Raw genomic sequence first — 17,592 nt, 5'->3', positions numbered from 1 at the left:
ATCCGACCACTCATCGTCGTCGCCCTCCTCCATACTGGACTCCCCACAAGCAACAGCGGCGCCCGCCGGTGTAGCACCCTAGCCCCCCCCCCCCCCCCCCCCCCCGCGCTGGTGTCGCACGCTGGCGGCGGCAAGAGGGATCGAATCATGTGTGACGGCCAGGGTTTGGTCGACAAAATAAATCTACGAAAATACTACCCTTAGAAAACACCCCAAAAAGACAATTGCATACATTTGTCACTTTTGAAATGTGCAATAAATACTTAGGCTCAAGAACAAACACGAACTATAAAGTGATCTAGAAGCAATACAAACATGGTACGATGGTAACAACGGACGAGCAACGTCCATGGCGAATCGATCAACACCCTCTCCACTCTGCCTACATATACGAGTTTATCACAGTTGCCAAGCTAAATCGAGCCTGTCATAACGCGCCGGCCGTCCGGCCAGCCAGCCACCGGAGCGTCCATCACCGTCGCCGGAACCAGGTCAAGATCAGGCGAGCGGCGCCCTGGAGACGCGGACCTTGAGGCCGTGCGCCATGGAGAGGATGGTCATCATGCGGTACTTGACGGGGTGGCCCTCCACGAGCTCGAACCTGAAGAACCTGCACAGGATGGCCAGCGCCATCTTCATCTGCAGGTACGCCGAGTCCTTGCCGAGGCAGATCCGCGGCCCCGCCTGGAACGCCGTGAACTTGAACGGCGACGCGTTGCGGAACGCGCCGTCGTCGCCGATCCACCGCTCCGGCCGGAAGCTGGCGGCGTCGGGGCCCCAGTTGTACTCCATCCGCCCCATGGAGTAGGGCACGTACGTCACCATCCCGCCGGCGCGCACCTTGGTGCCGTCCGGGAGCACGTCGTCCTCCGCGATGCCCTTGGGGTCCTGCGGCACCGCCGGGTACAGGCGCAGCGTCTCCGTCACGCACGCGTGGAGGTACACCAGCTTCCCGAGCCCGTCGTAGCTCAGCAGCCCCGCGAACTGCGCCACGCGGGCGGCGAAGGCCTCGTCGGAGCCGTCGCCGTCTGAGTCGCTGCAGGGGACCAGCGCGACGCCATCCTCGCGGGCGCGGTCCGCCTCGAAGGCGGCCAGCTCGCGGCGGAGCTTCTCGGCCACGGCCGGGTGCGTCATGGCCATGTAGGTGAACCAGGAGAGCGTCGTGGCCGTGGTGTCCCGCCCGGCGATCACGAAGTTGAGCACCACGTCGCGGAGGCCCTTGTCGTCCCCGAACAGGCTGCCGCCGTCGTCCCCGCCGGCCTCGCCCAGCTCGATGAACCGCGACAGTATGTCGTGCTTGATCTGCGCACCCAGCTAGTGTGTCAGTGATCAATGGCACCTACACAAACCAGCGATCCGGAGCTTGACGACGACGATCACGTACGCACCTTCTCCTGCTTGCCGCTGGCCCGGGCCTGCACGATCTCGGCCTTGCGCCGGCGGATGACGCTGTAGGTGAACTCGTCGACGAGCTTGATGCTCTGCTCCAGCAGCGCCTCCGAGCCGACGTGCAGGAACTTCTTCACGCGCCACAGCGGGTCGATGAACCGCAGCGTCACGATGATGTTGGCGGCGTCGAACGCCTGCGCGAAGCTGTTCTCCGGCAGCTCCGGCGACAGCGTGCCGATCTCGACCCCGAACCCCACCTTGCAGATCGAGTCCAGCGTCATCCTCATGTACAGCTCCTGAATTCGCTCGCTCGCGTCAGAATCTTGAAATTTTGTCCAAGAAATCAATGTTCAGATGACCAAGGGACTGAGTTCGGTTACCTGCATGTCCACGACTTTGCCGGCCTTGCAAGCCTGGCTCAGGATGCTGCGCAGCTTCAGGGAGTACTCCCTGAACACGATCGTGCTAAAGTCTCTCAGGTTCTTGGAAGCGAACTCGAAGCTCGCCGTCTTCCTCTGCTTCCTCCAGAGCTCGCCGTCGGCGTTGAAGATGCCGTCGCCGAGCAGCACGTCCATGTAGGACCTGTACACCTCCCCCTACACGTACAATTTCAGACATTTGTGTCAGTGTAAACTTCTGAACCTTGGCAAAAAAATTCACAAGGCTGAGGGGTTCTTTCAGTTTCACCTTGGGGTAATTGTTGAAGTTGGTCTTGAGCACATGCTCGACGTTCACCGGGTCGGCGATGTAGGTGTAGGAGGTGAAGGGCATGTCGACGGTGACCGTCCGGTGCTTGGACAGGTACTCCACGAGCCAGTCGTGCATCCGGTAGTAGTTCCTCAGCTGCTCCAGCGTCGCGCCGATGACCGGCCATGACCTCGGCCCCTTCTGCTTCCTCAGGCTCCACCAGTGGACCAAGATCCACGAGAGGAACACGAGGAAGATGGCCATGAACTTGTGGAGCCCTGCCAGCGGGAAGAACGCCGTCGTCGTCGACGGCATGCCATGGTGAGCTTCCTCCATGGGGCTGCTCATCAAGTGGGTTCAGTCTACAGGAGGATTAATTCTATGTAGCATTTGGATGGCTCGGTTAGGTAATATATTGGGCATTAGTGGCGCCGAGCACCAAACAATCTTGGTGTGGCCGAGAATTAAGATTGCCTCATCCACATGGCGTCCCTAACCTAACCCCCTGACTAGATGGAACCTACCGTTTGTGTCCTTTTTGTGATCTGCTGACCAAGAAAACACTCATTTTTATATGCATAACTAGGTATGTTAGTATGTGCTTGGTGCTAAGCTAGGTCATGGATTCTGCATTTTCCTTCTGTTTTACTATAAATGTAGGTGATGCACTGATGCATTTTTATTTCGTTTTGCGGGGGATGTAGGTGATGCGTTTGATGACAGTTAGCGTTGTGATTATGTCATCTTCACAGTTGGAGCCATGGAGCCATGGTTATGGTCCATCTGGTCTTTATTGAACCCGCACTAACCAATACAAAGTGCATCTTTCAGTGAAACAGTTTTTGAAGTCAAAGCAGAACAAGTTGAGAAATTTCGAATGAAGGGGTGTCAACTGTCAAGGGGTGCTCTGATGTTCTCCCTAAATGGAAAAAGCCTGAAAATCACAAATATAAAAAATCTTGCTGAAAGTTCCCCCTTCTATATTTATTAGAAATTTGTAGCAGAAGCTAAACAGAAGAAAATTTTGATGAAAGTGGTCACCTTCTATTTATTAGAAGCTTGAAACAGAAAAGATCGCAAATATTAAAAACCTTGCAATATGCCGAGGCATCTAGTGCTGCCAAATAAATATGTTCCACAGATGAGAACACTTTTATCATATATATGCTCTACTAAATAGTACTCCCTAACATTGCATTCCAAAACTTTCAAGCTGGCCGTTTTCTGTTGGTACTACCGTAGCAGCTGTGGATGATGTACAACTAATGAAGATCACTTCTAATTTGACAAGTATCAGATGAAGATAATTCATGTCTCCATGGCAAACAATGAAAGAATAACCGAACAGTGTATTCCTGCACCTTTCAAGTTGATCACAATTGATCTCTATCAGCTGAGAATTATGTATAGGGCAGAGTTCACTCCTAAATCCCAGTCCAATGTACTTTAAAGATTATCATCACTTGATAAATGACATGTATACAGTGGGAGTTCATGACAAACATGTCTCAATGCCAAACACTGAATGAATAGCCCAACATTGCTAAGATTATCAAGTTGAGCACAATTGGAGTATGTGTAAGGCACAATTTCATTCCTAATCCATTGCTTTGAAGAACATCACTTGATAAATGGAGTGAATTGCGAAAAACCACCACATTTGGGGCTTCATCTACGGAAAACCACCAGGTCACTAATTTTTTGCAAAAATCACCGCGGATTCGGTAAACATTTTGCAAATCGCACTGATCAGGTGATTTGGCTCATTTGATCACTTTCTGACAAGTGGGACCAGATTGTAAGGAGCTGACTTGGCATAACATTTACACACACACCCTTAGATCTAAAAAGAAAAAGCAATCAACCCCTCTTTTGCACAACTGCCAGAGAGAGGAGAGGAGGAGGCGTTCCCGGCGAGGCCGACCTCGTCGGCGCAGACGGCCGCGCAGTGGAGGAGGTCCCTGCGGAGAGCTCCTCGATGGTGCCGGTGGGGTCGGGCCCATGCGCCGCCGCGCGGTTGCTCGGCCATGGCCTCGCGCTCATGTGCTGCTGTCCACGCCACGCACAGGCAGCGGAGGAGCTCACCATCGTTGGTCCCTGCTTGCTCCGGTGATGCGTCCGAGCTGCACGCCGCTGCTTGTGCTCGTGCTGTGCTCCGCTTCTTGCTCTGGTGTTCTGCGCTGCCGCCGCTGCTTGCTCCGGGGTTGCGCGCCACCGGCCGGGGAAAGAGAGGAGGGAGGAAGGAGAAAGGGAGGCGTGGGTGCATCGCCGTGCGGCTTGGGGCCCCGTGCTTGCTACCCAGGAGAAGAGCGGGGCCGGGGTTGTAGCAGCTTGGGGCCGGCCCGCGCGGGGCAGGGGCTGGGGTCGTAGCCGCTTGGCGCCGGTCGGCGCGAGGGGTGGGGCCGCGGTCGTAGTGGCTTGGGGCCGGCCGGCACGGTAGGGGGGGGGGGGGGTTGTGTGGCGCTGCGGCGAGGTCGCCGGAATGGCGCGGGGGTTGGGCAGCTCGGGGCCTCTCCCGATCCAGACGGGATCGAGGCAGGGGGCGGAGGAGGGCATGATTGTTTTTTGTTTTTACAATTTAGGGGTGTGTTTGTCAAAACTGTGCCTAGTCAGCTCCTTACAATCTGGTCCCACTTGTCAGAAAGTGATCAAATGAGCCAAAACACCTGATCAGTGCGATTTGCAAAATGTTTACCGAATCCGCGGTGATTTTTGCAAAAAATTAGTGACCTGGTGGTTTTCCGCAGATGAAGCCCCAAATGTGATGGTTTTTCGCGATTCACTCTGATAAATGAGATGGATAAAATGGGAGAATTCATGTCAAACACTGAAAGAATTACCCGAAACCAAGACCAAGAGAGCGTAAAAATAGAGCTCTCTATGATCTTGATATTCGACCATCCTCTTATTACAAAACACTGAGCAAACAGAACATTTGCTGTTAGAAACCTATCTGAACCAACGAATAAAGAATAAGATTAAGAGCAAGAATGAAAATCTAGAGGCTTTTGCAGTTGTCACTCTCCAGTGTAAGTCTGAAGAGAGCCCTCATTGCCTGCCTCTTCACTACCTTGCCATAGGTAGCCCTCCCAATCCTCACCACCTTGTCCTCAACCTCCAGCCGATTGCCGCAGCCATTGCCTTCGTTGGCGCCCCTCAGCATTGCCCTCAGCACACTCTCGCCCCCGCCGACCGCGCCGGCGACGCTCTCTGCGACGACGGCCTCTCCGGGAACCTTCCTCCCCCATTTCCTCATCAACCTGCCATTGTCGAACAAGGAAGAGTACGCGCTCCAGAAGGATGCACGCACGAATGCCTTTCGCTTCTCCTTCACCATGGACTTCCTCATCTTGTCCTCAAGCCTCACCACCAGCGCTCCCATGTCTGCCCCTCCATTGACCAACTCGTTCTCTGATCTCACGAGCTCCTGCCTGAGAACGGCGTCCTCGGCTTCGAACCGGCACCGGTCACACCGGCACTCGAACTCCCACGCCCTTGCTGCCTCCCGGCGCTTCCCCGCCGGGGTGAGCACGTCGAAGTAGGGGAACGTGACCTCCTCCCCGGCCTTGATGTCCCTCGAGGCGTGAACAATGGCGTGGTCCCCGACGTGGGTGCGCCGGGCATTGGGGTGGCAGGAGTGGTTTAGGAACGACGGCAAGATCCACAGCCCCACGCCGCAGTTGACGATGCCACTGTTGCCGAGCAGATTGGCGGACGGCGCGTCCTCGGTCAAGCAATTGACGTCGAGCACCTTCATGATCCTGTCCACATCGAGAGCCTCTCGCGTGCCAATGCCAGCCTGTACGCCGTCGCTGAGATCCTCTGATTCTGGCTTGAACAATGCCATGTCCGGTACGGCGAGCTCTTCTTCCTGCTCCTCGCCGGTGGACAGAGTGTAGATCAAAGACGCCGTCCTCGGGCACCTCTCCGCGGCGTCGAGCACCTTGTCTACGAAGTCCTTCCAGACCACCATCTTCTCGTCGCTGTCCGCCGCATCCGGGATCACCCCCCTTCCGGTCGCCACGGCTTTGGAGATCATCAGAACGGCCCCCGCCTCAACGCTCTTCAGCGCAAAGACCCCTCGGCCGCCGTGCGCGGACCGGCGCACCTCCACCGGGCCGACGAACTCCGCGAGGTCCGGGCACTTCCCGGAGAAGCCCGCGAGGACCCAGTCCGACAGGTCCACCGCCCCGCTCCTGGCCTGCGCCTCGAGGCGCCTGCACTGGTCGAGCATCTCCCGCGCCTCGTCGGCGCCCGAGGCGCCGGCGGGGAGCGCGGCGCGGAAGCAGTCGGCGGCGAGAGCGTAGCGGCCGAGGCCGCGGAGGAGCGCGCCCTTGGCGAGCAGCGCGGCCGGGTGGGCCGGGTCGGCGGCGAGCGCGGCGTCGCAGTCGGCGAGCGCGCCGGGGCGGTCGCCGAGGCGCGCGCGGGCGTCGGCGCGGTGGGCGAGCGCGGAGCAGAGCACCCGGCGGTCCGTCGCGGCGGCGCCGCGCACGATGCGGGAGCAGACGGCGGCGTACCCCTCCCAGTCCTCCTTGAGCAGCAGCCGCGTCGCCTGGCTCCGCAGCTCCTGCAGCGACTCCTCGTCGAGGCCGTCCATGGCTGCGGCGGCCATCGCCGGGGCCGTGGTGTGGTGGGTGGGCGGGCTCGCGCGAGGTCGGCCGACGCCCTCCTTTTTTGGCTGGGTTCGTTGGTGGGGAGCGAGTAGCGACTGGCGAGTGAGCTGCGAGTGGTGTGGAGCACGAGCACTGTGGCGGCTATGTCGGGTTGAACGCCTTTTGGATTGTAACGTTCGGATCTTGGGGGATACGGTGGGGTGTGAAGTGGCAACGGCTACGAGCTGTCACTGTAGGTCAGGTGATTTTATTGCGGTCAACACAAAGGACTGACAGAATGGCTGGCTGGATTTAAGACTCTGTGAAGTAACAGGAAATTATCCCTCTCTCTAACGTTAAATACGCTCTTATATTATACTCCATCCGTCTAAAAATAAGTGTCTCAAATTTAATAATAACTTTAATAGAAAGTTGATACACTTATTTTAGGACGGATGAAGTAGGATGGAGGGAATACAATATTGTTTTCATGAAAAATTATAAGCTTTTTTCAGCGGATATACAATGAAAAACATGATGGTCTCAGAGGGAGGGTAGTTGAAAAAAAAATCGCAATATACTCTAAGCAGCTGAGCTATGAAACAACTAATCGCATTATTAAATATAAATGAAAATGAAAATCAAAGGATTAGAGAAAACGGTTTTTTCCCGCCAATACGCAAGGATTGTGTATCTTTTCATTGATAGATAAGAGAGAACAAACATATACAGAAGAAGGGAGACACCGCACAAAGTGTGGGCTGGAGCAGAACAAGGAGCACAAAAGGCCGCGTCGCATCAAAATCCGGATACTCCGGCAGCACAACCGAAACATGGGGCCGAACTGGATCAATGTACCCTCCACCCAAAGCGCCAAGGAACGACAAGTGGACAACAGGAACTAGTCGGACCCGAGGAAGGTGTCGTCTGATGACCCACAAGTATAGGCGATCTATCGTAGTCCTTTCGATAAGTAAGAGTGTCGAACCCAACGAGGAGCAGAAGGAAATGATAAGCGGTTTCCAGCAAGGTATTCTCTGCAAGTACTGAAACAAGTGGTAACAGATAGTTTTGTGATAGGATAATTCGTAACGAGCAACAAGTAACAAAAGTAAATAAAGTGCAGCAAGGTGGCACAATCCTTTTTGTAGCAAAGGACAAGCCTGGGCAAACTCTTATATAGAGAAAAGCGCTCCGGATGACACATGGGAATATCGTCAAGTTAGTTTTCATCACGTTCATATGATTCGCATTCGGTACTTTGATAATTTGGTATGTGGGTGGACCGGTGCTTGGGTACTGTCCTTACTTGGACAAGCATCCCACTTATGATTAACCTCTATTGCAAGCATCCGCAACTACAACAAAAGTATTAAGGTAAATCTAACCATAGCATGAAATATATGGATCCAAATCAGCCCCTTATGAAGCAACGCATAAACTAGGGTTTAAGCTTCTGTCACTCTACCAACCCATCATCTACTTATTACTTCTCAATGTCTTCCTCTAGGCCCAAATAATGGTGAAGTGTTATGTAGTCAACGTTCACATAACACCACTAAAGGAGAGACAACATACATCTCATCAAAAAATCAAACGAATACCAAATTCACATGACTACTAATAGCAAGACTTCTTCCATGTCCTCAGGAACAAACGTAACTACTCACAAATCATATTCATGTTCATAAGCAGAGGGGTAGTATTATGCATATAGGATCTGAACATATGATCTTCCACCAAATAAACCAACTAGCATCAACTACAAGGAGTAATTAACACTACTAGCAACCTACTAGTACCAATCCCGGACTTGGAGACAAGAATTGGATACAAGAGATGAACTAGGATTTTGAGAGGAGATGGTGGTGGTGAAGATGTTGATGGAGATTGCCCTCTCTCGATGAGAGGAGCGTTGGTGATGATGTTGGCGATGATTTCCCCTCCCGGAGGGAAGTTTCCCGGCAGAACAGCTCCGCCGGAGCCCTAGATTGGTTCCGCCAAGGTTCCGCCTCGTGGCGGCGGAGTTTCGTCCGAGAAGATGACTTATGCTTTTTTCCTCATCGAAAGACTCCATATAGCAGAAGATGGCCATCGGAGGGCCACCATGGTGAAGGAAATATGCCCTAGAGGCAATAGTAATGTTATTATTTTATTTCCTTATATCATGATAAATGTTTATTATTCATGCTAGAATTGTATTATCCGGAAACATAATACTTGTGTGAATACATAGACAAACCAAACGTCACTAGTATGCCTCTACTTGACTAGCTCGTTGATCAAAGATGGTTATGTTTCCTAGCCATAGACATGTGTTGTCAATTGATTAATGGGATCACATCATTAGGAGAATGATGTGATTGACATGACCCATTCCATTAGCTTAGCACCCGATCGTTTAGTATGTTGCTATTGCTTTCTTCATGACTTATACATGTTCCTATGACTATGAGATTATGCAACTCCCGTTTACCGGAGGAACACTTTGTGTGCTACCAAACGTCACAACGTATCTGGGTGATATAAAGGAGCTCTACAGGTGTCTCCAAAGGTAAATGTTGGGTTGGCGTATTTCGAGATTAGGATTTGTCACTCCGATTGTCGGAGAGGTATCTCTGGGCCCTCTCGGTAATGCACATCACATAAGCCTTGCAAGCATTGCAACTAATGAGTTAGTTTCGAGATGATGTATTACGAAACGAGTAAAGAGACTTGCCGGTAATGAGATTGAACTAGGTATTGAGATACCGACGATCGAATCTCGGGCAAGTAACATACCGATGACAAAGGGAACAAAGTATGTTGTTATGCGGTCTGACCGATAAAGATCTTCGTAGAATATGTAGGAGCCAATATGAGCATCCAGGTTCCGCTATTGGTTATTGACCAGAGACGTGTCTCGGTCATGTCTACATTGTTCTCGAACCCGTAGGGTCCGCATGCTTAAGGTTTCGATGACAGTTATATTATGAGTTTATGCTTTTTGATGTACTGAAGTTTGTTCGGAGTCCCGGATGTGATCACGGACATGACGAGGAGTCTCGAAATGGTCGAGACATAAAGGTTGATATATTGGAAGCCTATATTTGGATATCAGAAGTGTTCCGGGTGAAATCGGGATTTTGCCGGAGTACCGGGAGGTTACCGGAACCCCCCCGGGAGGTATATGGGCCTTAGTGGGCTTTAGTGGAAGAGAGGAGAGGTGGCCAGGGTTGGGCCGCGCGCCCCTCCCTCCCCTAGTCCGAATAGGACAAGGAGAAGGGGGCGGCGCCCCCCTTCCTTCTCTCTCTCCTCTTTCCCCCTTCCCGAATCCTATTGCAACTAGGAAAGGGGGGAATCCTACTCCCGGTGGGAGTAGGACTCCTCCTGGCGCGCCCTCCTCCTGGCCGGCCGCACCCCCCCCCCCCCTTGATCCTTTATATACGGCGGCAGGGGGCACCCCTAGACACACAAGTTGATCCACGTGATCATATTCTTAGCCGTGTGCGGTGCCCCCTTCCACCATAATCCTCGATAATATTGTAGCGGTGCTTAGGCGAAGCCCTGCGACGGTAGTACATCAAGATCGTCACCACGCCGTCGTGCTGATGGAACTCTTCCCCGACACTTTGCTGGATCGGAGTCCGGGGATCCTCATCGAGCTGAACGTGTGCTAGAACTCGGAGGTGCCGTAGTTTCGGTGCTTGATCGGTCAGACCGTGAAGACGTACGACTACATCAACCGCGCTGTGCTAACGCTTCCGCTGTCGGTCTACAGGGGTACGTAGATCACACTCTCCCCTATCGTTGCTATGCATCACCATGATCTTGCGTGTGCGTAGGAATTTTTTTGAAATTACTACGTTCCCCAACAGTGGCATCCGAGCCTAGGTTTTATGTGTTGATGTTATATGCACGAGTAGAACACAAGTGAGTTGTGGGCGATATAAGTCATACTGCTTACCAGCATGTCATACTTTGGTTCGGCGGTATTGTTGGACGAAGCGGCCCGGACCGACATTACGTGTACGCTTACGCGAGACCGGTTCTCCCGACGTGCTTGGCACATAGGTGGCTTGCGGGTGAGAGTTTCTCCAACTTTAGTTGAACCGAGTGTGGCTATGCCCGGTCCTTGCGAAGGTTAAAACAACACCAACTTGACAAACTATCATTGTGGTTTTGATGCGTAGGTAAGATTGGTCCTTGCTTAAGCCCGTAGCAGCCACGTAAAACTTGCAACAACAAAGTAGAGGACGTCTAACTTGTTTTTGCAAGGCATGTTGTGATGTGATATGGTCAAGACATGATGGTAAATTTTATTTTATGAGATGATCATGTTTTGTAACCGAGTTATCGGCAACTGGCAGGAGCCATATGGTTGTCGCTTTATTGTATGCAATGCAATCGCGATGTAATGCTTTACTTTATCACTAAGCGGTAGCGATAGTCGTGGAAGCATAAGATTGGCGAGACGACAACGATGCTACGATGGAGATCAAGGTGTCGCGCCGGTGACGATGGTGATCACGACGGTGCTTCGAAGATGGAGATCACAAGCACAAGATGATGATGGCCATATCATATCACTTATATTGATTGCATGTGATGTTTATCTTTTATGCATCTTATCTTGCTTTGATTGACGGTAGCATTATAAGATGATCTCTCACTAATTATCAAGAAGTGTTCTCCCTGAGTATGCACCATTGCGAAAGTTCTTCGTGCTGAGACACCACGTGATGATCGGGTGTGATAGGCTCTACGTTCAAATACAACGGGTGCAAAACAGTTGCACACGCGGAATACTCAGGTTATACTTGACGAGCCAAGCATATACAGATATGGCCTCGGAACACGGAGACCGAAAGGTCGAGCGTGAATCATATAGTAGATATGATCAACATAGTGATGTTCACCAATGAAACTACTCCATCTCACGTGATGATCGGACATGGTTTAGTTGATTTGGATCACGTAATCACTTAGAGGATTAGAGGGATGTCTATCTAAGTGGGAGTTCTTTAAGTAATATGATTAATTGAACCTAAATTTATCATGAAACTTAGTACCTGATAGTATCTTGCTTGTTTATGCTTGATTGTAGATAGATGGCCCGTGCTGTTGTTCCGTTGAATTTTAATGCGTTCCTTGAGAAAGCAAAGTTGAAAGATGATGGTAGCAATTACACGGACTGGGTCCGTAACTTGAGGATTATCCTCATTGCTGCACAGAAGAATTACGTCCTGGAAGCACCGCTGGGTGCCAGGCCTGCTGCTGGAGCAACACCAGATGTTATGAACGTCTGGCAGAGCAAAGCTGATGACTACTCGATAGTTCAGTGTGCCATGCTTTACGGCTTAGAATCGGGACTTCAACGACGTTTTGAACGTCATGGAGCATATGAGATGTTCCAGGAGTTGAAGTTAATATTTCAAGCAAATGCCCGGATTGAGAGATATGAAGTCTCCAATAAGTTCTATAGCTGCAAGATGGAGGAGAACAGTTCTGTCAGTGAGCATATACTCAAAATGTCTGGGTATAATAATCACTTGATTCAATTGGGAGTTAATCTTCCAGATGATTGCGTCATTGACAGAATTCTCCAATCACTGCCACCAAGCTACAAGAGCTTCGTGATGAACTATAATATGCAAGGGATGAATAAGACTATTCCCGAGCTCTTCGCAATGCTGAAAGCTGCGGAGGTAGAAATCAAGAAGGAGCATCAAGTGTTGATGGTCAACAAGACCACTAGTTTCAAGAAAAAGGGCAAAGGGAAGAAGAAGGGGAACTTCAAAAAGAACAGCAAGCAAGTTGCTACTCAAGAGAAGAAACCCAAACCTGGACCTAAGCCTGAAACTGAGTGCTTCTACTGCAAGCAGACTGGTCACTGGAAGCGGAACTGCCCCAAGTATTTGGCGGATAAGAAGGATGGCAAGGTGAACAAAGGTATATGTGATATACATGTTATTGATGTGTACCTTACTAATGCTCGCAGTAGCACCTGGGTATTTGATACTGGTTCTGTTGCTAATATTTGCAACTCGAAACAGGGACTACGGATTAAGCGAAGATTGGCTAAGGACGAGGTGACGATGCGCGTGGGAAATGGTTCCAAAGTCGATGTGATCGCAGTCGGCACGCTACCTCTACATCTACCTTCGGGATTAGTATTAGACCTAAATAATTGTTATTTGGTGCCAGCGTTAAGCATGAACATTATATCTGGATCTTGTTTGATGCGAGACGGTTATTCATTTAAATCTGAGAATAATGGTTGTTCTATTTATATGAGTAATATCTTTTATGGTCATGCACCCTTAAAGAGTGGTCTATTCTTATTAAATCTCGATAGTAGTGACACACATATTCATAGTGTTGAAGCCAAAAGATGCAGAGTTGATAATGATAGTGCAACTTATTTGTGGCACTGCCGTTTAGGTCATATCGGTATAAAGCGCATGAAGAAACTCCATACTGATGGGCTTTTGGAACCACTTGATTATGAATCACTTGGTACTTGCGAACCGTGCCTTATGGGTAAGATGACAAAAACACCGTTCTCCGGTACTATGGAGAGAGCAACAGATTTATTGGAAATCATACATACAGATGTATGTGGTCCGATGAATGTTGAGGCTCGTGGCGGATATCGTTATTTTCTCACCTTCACAGATGACTTAAGCAGATATGGGTATATCTACTTAATGAAACATAAGTCTGAAACATTTGAAAAGTTCAAAGAATTTCAGAGTGAAGTTGAAAATCATCGTAACAAGAAAATAAAATTCCTACGATCTGATCGTGGAGGAGAATATTTGAGTTACGAGTTTGGTGTACATTTGAAACAATGTGGAATAGTTTCGCAACTCACGCCACCCGGAACACCACAGCGTAATGGTGTGTCCGAACGTCGTAATCGTACTTTACTAGATATGGTGCGATCTATGATGTCTCTTACTGATTTACCGCTATCGTTTTGGGGATATGCTCTAGAGACGGCCGCATTCACGTTAAATAGGGCACCATCAAAATCCGTTGAGACGACGCCTTATGAACTGTGGTTTGGCAAGAAACCAAAGTTGTCGTTTCTGAAAGTTTGGGGCTGCGATGCTTATGTGAAAAAGCTTCAACCTGATAAGCTCGAACCCAAATCGGAGAAATGTGTCTTCATAGGATATCCAAAGGAAACCATTGGATACACCTTCTATCACAGATCCGAAGGCAAGACTTTTGTTGCTAAATTCGGAAACTTTCTGGAGAAGGAGTTTCTCTCGAAAGAAGTGAGTGGGAGGAAAGTAGAACTTGACGAGGTAACTGTACCTGCTCCCTTATTGGAAAGTAGTACATCACAGAAACCTGTTTCTGTGACACCTACACCAATTAGTGAGGAAGCTAATGATAATGATCATGAAACTTCAGAACAAGATACTACTGAACCTCGTAGATCAACCAGAGTAAGATCCGCGCCAGAGTGGTACGGTAATCCTGTTCTGGAAGTCATGCTACTAGATCATGATGAACCTACGAACTATGAAGAAGCGATGGTGAGCCCAGATTCCGCAAAATGGCTTGAAGCCATGAAATCTGAGATGGGATCCATGTATGAGAACAAAGTATGGACTTTGGTTGACTTGCCCAATGATCGGCAAGCAATTGAGAATAAATGGATCTTCAAGAAGAAGACTGACGCTGACGGTAATGTTACTGTCTACAAAGCTCGACTTGTCGCAAAAGGTTTTCGGCAAGTTCAAGGGATTGACTACGATGAGACCTTCTCACCCGTAGCGATGCTTAAGTCTGTCCGAATCATGTTAGCAATTGCCGCATTTTATGATTATGAAATTTGGCAAATGGATGTCAAAACTGCATTCCTGAATGGATTTCTGCAAGAAGAGTTGTATATGATGCAGCCGGAAGGTTTTGTCGATCCAAAGGGAGCTAACAAAGTGTGCAAGCTCCAGCGATCCATTTATGGACTGGTGCAAGCCTCTCGGAGTTGGAATAAACGCTTTGATAGTGTGATCAAAGCATTTGGTTTTTACAGACTTTTGGAGAAGCCTGTATTTACAAGAAAGTGAGTGGGAGCTCTGTAGCATTTCTGATATTATATGTAGATGACATATTGCTAATCGGAAATGATATAGAATTTCTGGATAGCATAAAAGGATACTTGAATAAGAGTTTTTCAATGAAAGACCTCGGTGAAGCTGCTTACATATTGGGCATTAAGATCTATAGAGATAGATCAAGACGCTTAATTGGACTTTCACAAAGCACATACCTTGACAAAGTTTTGAAGAAGTTCAAAATGGATCAAGCAAAGAAAGGATTCTTGCCTGTGTTACAAGGTGTGAAATTGAGTAAGACTCAATCCCCGACCAATGCAGAAGATAGAGAGAAAATGAAAGATGTTCCCTATGCTTCAGCCATAGGCTCTATCATGTATGCAATGCTGTGTACCAGACCTGATGTGTGTCTTGCTATAAGTCTAGCAGGGAGGTACCAAAGTAATCCAGGAGTGGATCACTGGACAGCGGTCAAGAACATCCTGAAATACCTGAAAGGACTAAGGATATTTCTATATGGAGTGACAAAGAGCTCATCGTAAAAGGTTACGTTGATGCAAGCTTTGACACTGATCCGGACGATTCTAAATCGCAAACCGGATACGTGTTTACATTAAATGGTGGAGCTGTCAGTTGGTGCAGTTCTAAACAAAGCGTTGTGGCAGGATCTACATGTGAAGCGGAGTACATAGCTGCTTCGGAAGCAGCAAACGAAGGAGTCTGGATGAAGGAGTTCATATCTGATCTAGGTGTCATACCTAGTGCATCGGGTCCAATGAAAATCTTTTGTGACAATACTGGTGCAATTGCCTTGGCAAAGGAATCCAGATTTCACAAGAGAACCAAGCACATCAAAGAGATGCTTCAATTCCATCCGGGATCTAGTCCAGGTGGGAGACATAGAGATTTGCAAGATACATACGGATCTGAATATAGCAGACCCGTTGACTAAGCCTCTTCCACGAGCAAAACATGATCAGCACCAAAGCTGCATGGGTGTTAGAATCATTACTGTGTAATCTAGATTATTGACTCTAGTGCAAGTGGGAGACTGAAGGAAATATGCCCTAGAGGCAATAATAATGTTATTATTTTATTTCCTTATATCATGATAAATGTTTATTATTCATGCTAGAATTGTATTATCCGGAAACATAATACTTGTGTGAATACATAGACAAACCAAACGTCACTAGTATGCCTCTACTTGACTAGCTCATTGATCAAAAGATGGTTATGTTTCCTAGCCATAGACATGTGTTGTCATTTGATTAATGGGATCACATCATTAGGAGAATGATGTGATTGACATGACCCATTCCATTAGCTTAGCACCCGATCGTTTAGTATGTTGCTATTGCTTTCTTCATGACTTATACATGTTCCTATGACTATGAGATTATGCAACTCCCGTTTACCGGAGGAACACTTTGTGTGCTACCAAACGTCACAACGTAACTGGGTGATTATAAAGGAGCTCTACAGGTGTCTCCAAAGGTAAATGTTGGGTTGGCGTATTTCGAGATTAGGATTTGTCACTCCGATTGTCGGAGAGGTATCTCTGGGCCCTCTCGGTAATGCACATCACATAAGCCTTGCAAGCATTGCAACTAATGAGTTAGTTGCAAGATGATGTATTACGAAACGAGTAAAGAGACTTGCCGGTAACGAGATTGAACTAGGTATTGAGATACCGACGATCGAATCTCGGGCAAGTAACATACCGATGACAAAGGGAACAAAGTATGTTGTTATGCGGTCTGACCGATAAAGATCTTCGTAGAATATGTAGGAGCCAATATGAGCATCCAGGTTCCGCTATTGGTTATTGACCGGAGATGTGTCTCGGTCATGTCTACATTGTTCTCGAACCCGTAGGGTCCGCACGCTTAAGGTTTCAATGACAGTTATATTATGAGTTTATGCTTTTTGATGTACCAAAGTTTGTTCAGAGTCCCGGATGTGATCACGGACATGATGAGGAGTCTCGAAATGGTCGAGACATAAAGATTGATATATTGGAAGCCTATATTTGGATATCGGAAGTGTTCCAGGTGAAATCGGGATTTTGCCGGAGTACCGGGAGGTTACCGGAACCCCCCGGGAGGTATATGGGCCTTAGTGGGCTTTAGTGGAAGAGAGGAGAGGTGGCCAGGGCTGGGCCGCGCGCCGCTCCCTCCCCTAGTCCGAATAGGACAAGGAGAGGGGGCGGCGCCCCCCTTCCTTCTCTCTCTCCTCTTTCCCCCTTCCCGAATCCTATTCCAACTAGGAAAGGGGGGGGGGATCCTACTCCCGGTGGGAGTAGGACTCCTCCTGGCGCGCCCTCCTCCTGGCCGGCTGCACCCCCCCCCACTTGATCCTTTATATACGGGGGCAGGGGGCACCCCTAGACACACAAGTTGATCCACGTGATCATATTCTTAGCCGTGTGCGGTGCCCCCTTCCACCATAATCCTCGATAATATTGTAGCGGTGCTTAGGCGAAGCCCTGCGACGGTAGTACATCAAGATCGTCACCATGCCATCGTGATGACGGAATTCTTCCCCGACACTTTGCTGGATCGGAGTCCGGGGATCGTCATCGAGCTGAACGTGTGCTAGAACTCGGAGGTGCCGTAGTTTCGGTGCTTGATCGGTCGGGCCATGAAGACGTACGACTACATCAACCACGTTGTGCTAACGCTTCTGCTGTCGGTCTACAAGGGTACGTAGATCACACTCTCCCCTCTCATTGCTATGCATCACCATGATCTTGCGTGTGCGTAGGAATTTTTTTGAAATTACTACGTTCCCCAACACAGGGGGCCCACGAGGTAGGGGGGCGTGCCCAGGGGGGTAGGGCGCGCCCCCACCCTCATGGGAAGGGTGTGGCC

General features: G+C 49.5%; 2 protein-coding genes across 2 annotated transcripts; both read right to left on the bottom strand.

Moving 5' to 3' along the window:
• Positions 1-263: 263 nt before the first annotated feature.
• On the bottom strand, positions 264-2,465 carry LOC123084791 (cytochrome P450 704B1). The gene is made up of 4 exons (XM_044506303.1): positions 2,077-2,465; positions 1,770-1,985; positions 1,389-1,685; positions 264-1,302 (listed from the first exon to the last, which is right to left on the bottom strand). The coding sequence occupies exons 1-4, from the start codon at positions 2,422-2,424 to the stop codon at positions 499-501; spliced, it is 1,665 nt and encodes a 554-aa protein (XP_044362238.1). The 5' UTR covers positions 2,425-2,465; the 3' UTR covers positions 264-498.
• Positions 2,466-4,873: 2,408 nt separating this feature from the next.
• LOC123084790 (methyltransferase FGSG_00040-like) lies at positions 4,874-6,851 on the bottom strand. Its single transcript, XM_044506302.1, has one exon. It carries the CDS (start codon positions 6,686-6,688, stop codon positions 5,075-5,077), a length of 1,614 nt encoding a protein of 537 aa, XP_044362237.1. The 5' UTR covers positions 6,689-6,851; the 3' UTR covers positions 4,874-5,074.
• Between the last annotated feature and the right edge of the window lie 10,741 nt (positions 6,852-17,592).

This window comes from Triticum aestivum, chromosome 4A (genome assembly GCF_018294505.1).
Source record: "Triticum aestivum cultivar Chinese Spring chromosome 4A, IWGSC CS RefSeq v2.1, whole genome shotgun sequence".
Classification (NCBI taxonomy): Eukaryota; Viridiplantae; Streptophyta; class Magnoliopsida; order Poales; family Poaceae; genus Triticum; species Triticum aestivum.
This window is presented reverse-complemented; position numbering and strand designations above follow the sequence as displayed.

What these genes read in the sequence shown, in the direction of transcription:
- LOC123084791 (XM_044506303.1), bottom strand. Translation starts at nt 2,424, where the DNA reads ATGAGCAGCCCCATGGAGGAAGCTCACCATGGCATGCCGTCGACGACG. An exon ending in GCAAAGTCGTGGACATGCAG is followed by an intron (nt 1,686 to 1,769) that starts GTAACCGAACTC and finishes GAGCGAATTCAG; the next exon opens with GAGCTGTACATGAGGATGAC. An exon ending in CCAGCGGCAAGCAGGAGAAG is followed by an intron (nt 1,303 to 1,388) that starts GTGCGTACGTGA and finishes CTGGGTGCGCAG; the next exon opens with ATCAAGCACGACATACTGTC.
- LOC123084790 (XM_044506302.1), bottom strand. Translation starts at nt 6,688, where the DNA reads ATGGCCGCCGCAGCCATGGACGGCCTCGACGAGGAGTCGCTGCAGGAG.